General features: G+C 41.7%; 3 protein-coding genes across 3 annotated transcripts in view; all 3 read left to right on the top strand.

Annotated features, from left to right (window-relative positions):
- LOC147817491 (uncharacterized) overlaps positions 1–2,409 on the top strand; it is a 75,376-nt gene that overhangs the window by 44,668 nt on the left and 28,299 nt on the right.
- The window catches only part of LOC111645428 (GTPase IMAP family member 8-like), a gene marked incomplete at its 3' end in the record, with an annotated part of 61,805 nt that overhangs the window by 44,083 nt on the left and 15,313 nt on the right, over positions 1–2,409 (top strand). The window lies entirely within an intron of this gene.
- The window catches only part of LOC147817495 (GTPase IMAP family member 8-like), a 17,598-nt gene extending 15,189 nt beyond the window's left edge, over positions 1–2,409 (top strand). Inside the window, exon 8 of the mRNA XM_087170514.1 lies at positions 100–2,409. Coding sequence (XP_087026640.1) covers positions 100–1,146 — 1,047 coding nt within the window. The 3' untranslated portion in view covers positions 1,147–2,409. The remainder of the gene's footprint in view (positions 1–99) is intronic.

A 2,409-nucleotide genomic window follows, 5' to 3' on the forward strand; every position in this document is an offset into this window, starting at 1 on the left:
TTCAGCTCTCCAGTCAATGACTTCACCATGATTCTGTTCACTGTGGAGTCAGATCCTGCAGCTCCAGCTGTTGTTGACTTTATAAGAAAGAGCAGAGACATCCAGGAGCTGCTTCAGAGCTGTGGAGGAAGATCTGTTGTTGTCAACGTCAAGAAGAAACATCAGATCTCTGAAGTGTTGGAGGCTGTGGACAAGATGACAGCTGAAGGATCCAGGTGCTTCACAAAGGACATGTTCACCAAGGCTCAGATGGAGAAGGTTTCACAACTCAAAGCTGAGCTTCAGGGTGTCAGACAGAGGAGTGGGATGGGAGGTGATGATGAGAGGCAGAGCAGAGAGCCTCTCAGGATGGTGCTGATTGGGAAGACTGGCAGTGGGAAGAGTGCAACAGCAAACACCATTTTGGGCAAAAATCAGTTCAAAACCAGAATCGCCCCAAAACCAGCAACCACGTCTTGTGAAACAGCAACTGGAGAGATTGATGGACGGCCTGTTGTTGTGGTCAACACTCCCGGCCTGTTTGATACAACTCTCTCTGATGATCAAATGAAACAGGAGCTTCAGAGATGCTTCGGCATGTTGGCTCCTGGACCTCATGTGTTCTTACTGGTTCTGCAGATTGGGAGTTTTACACCAAAGGAGAAAGACTCTGTGGAACTGATCAAGAGGGTTTTTGGCCAAAAGTCTGGAGATTTCATCATCATTATATTCACCAGAGGAGAAGCCCTGGACGATCAGTCATTTGAGGGTTACATTGAAAATTGCGATGGCTTTGTCAAACAACTAATAAACGACTGTGGAGGAAGATATCAAGTCTTTAATAACAAAGAAAAATCAAACCGCACACAAGTGCAGGAGCTGCTGACCAAGATCCAGACCATGGTGAAGCAAAATGGCGGCAGCTGCTTCACTGCTGAGATGAAACAAATTATAAATGAGGAAGAGATGCAGAAGTTAATCAAAAGAAAAGACGAAGAAATGAAAGTGATGAAAAGAACATTAGAAGCAAAAATATCTGAAATGGAGAGAGCCAAACAACACGGAGAACAAAGTCAACCTAACCTGGAGGAAAAAATGAGAAAACTGAGAGAAGAACTGGAAAACATCAAACATAAAGAAGCTGAAAAACAATGCCACGTCCAATGACTAGAAGACAGAACATCTACAAGAAATTCACTCAGACAAGAAGTTCTTGAACTCGCACTTTCAGCGGTGTATGATTACGTGACCCTTTGAGTGTGATCTTTTGTGCTGGTTGTGACGCCATTTATTTTAAAGTGTCACCTGCAGATGTCGGCTCTGCGTCGCCTCTTTCTCGTCTCTCCAATCAGACTGTGCCATGTTGTAACCAGACAGTAGGGATTTAAAGCAGCGACGGTTGAAGGACAGCTGCAACGTGATTCGATGACATAGTTGACACTTCCTACCATTGCAGCCAAACTGTCTACTATAGGAGAAAGACTAGTTTGCTGTACCCTGTGATACGTTAAAGAGTTAGCAGTTATTTGACACTGTCATTTCATTTCTATTAAATTATACCGTCAGTAGTTTTATGGATTATGAGTATATTTGTCAAAGATACCTCCTAATTTCTTTTTCCAGTTTATTCATAGACATGTCAGCACAAACTATTGTTAACCTCCATCCTCTGTGTATTGATGAAACACGACGCTGTCCGTGGTGCTGAAACAGACGGATTTATACAAACTGATTGATTTGATATTAAATTGTCTCTAAAGCAAATATCAAGAGCTCTCTGCCATTTAAGAGACATTTCAGAACCGATTCAGTTTCCTGAAGTAGTGAAGTAGCCGTTGTTGGAGTTAAATGTTGCTTAGTGATCTTTGATCTCCATCACTATGGCAACGCACTGGTATATATATGGACACCGCAGTCATCACCTCAACTGTCGCTGCTTAAAGTCCCTAATGTGATCACTGTTTAGAGTAATAATCATATATTGTACATAAGAGTAGTCCTGGTGAGAAACTCCTGTTTATGTGAAGGAGGCATGTAAGAAGTCTGTATTTGCTTTCCTTTTTTTTTTCTTTTTGTTGATGGTAAGTTAGTTGTTTATATATGAAGCTGTGTAAGTGATGTGCAGTTGAATGGCACAGTGGTAGAGTCGTAGTGCCATTTTGCATCCCAGCGCGTTTCCTCTCTTTGACCAGCAGAGGTCGCCATTGAGCTCTGATTTGAAAAGCAAGTAATGAACCACTTTTTTAAAACAACTGTGTTGAAAGCTTCACTGGTTCATAAAGCTTCACTTCGCCGTCACTAAAAGTATGTCCCTCACTTGTAAACTACTTTGGATAGAAGCATGTATAGAGGTGGAACGTATGTGTAGAATATTAATTAGAATGACTGTTTTGTTTGTGATTGGTGAATAAATTTGTTGTTTTTGGACTG

The sequence above is a fragment of the Seriola lalandi genome, unplaced genomic scaffold (genome assembly GCF_002814215.2).
Source record: "Seriola lalandi dorsalis isolate HSWRI2012SDOR001 ecotype SW California unplaced genomic scaffold, Sedor1 jcf7180002054951, whole genome shotgun sequence".
In the NCBI taxonomy this organism is placed as follows: Eukaryota; Metazoa; Chordata; class Actinopteri; order Carangiformes; family Carangidae; genus Seriola; species Seriola lalandi.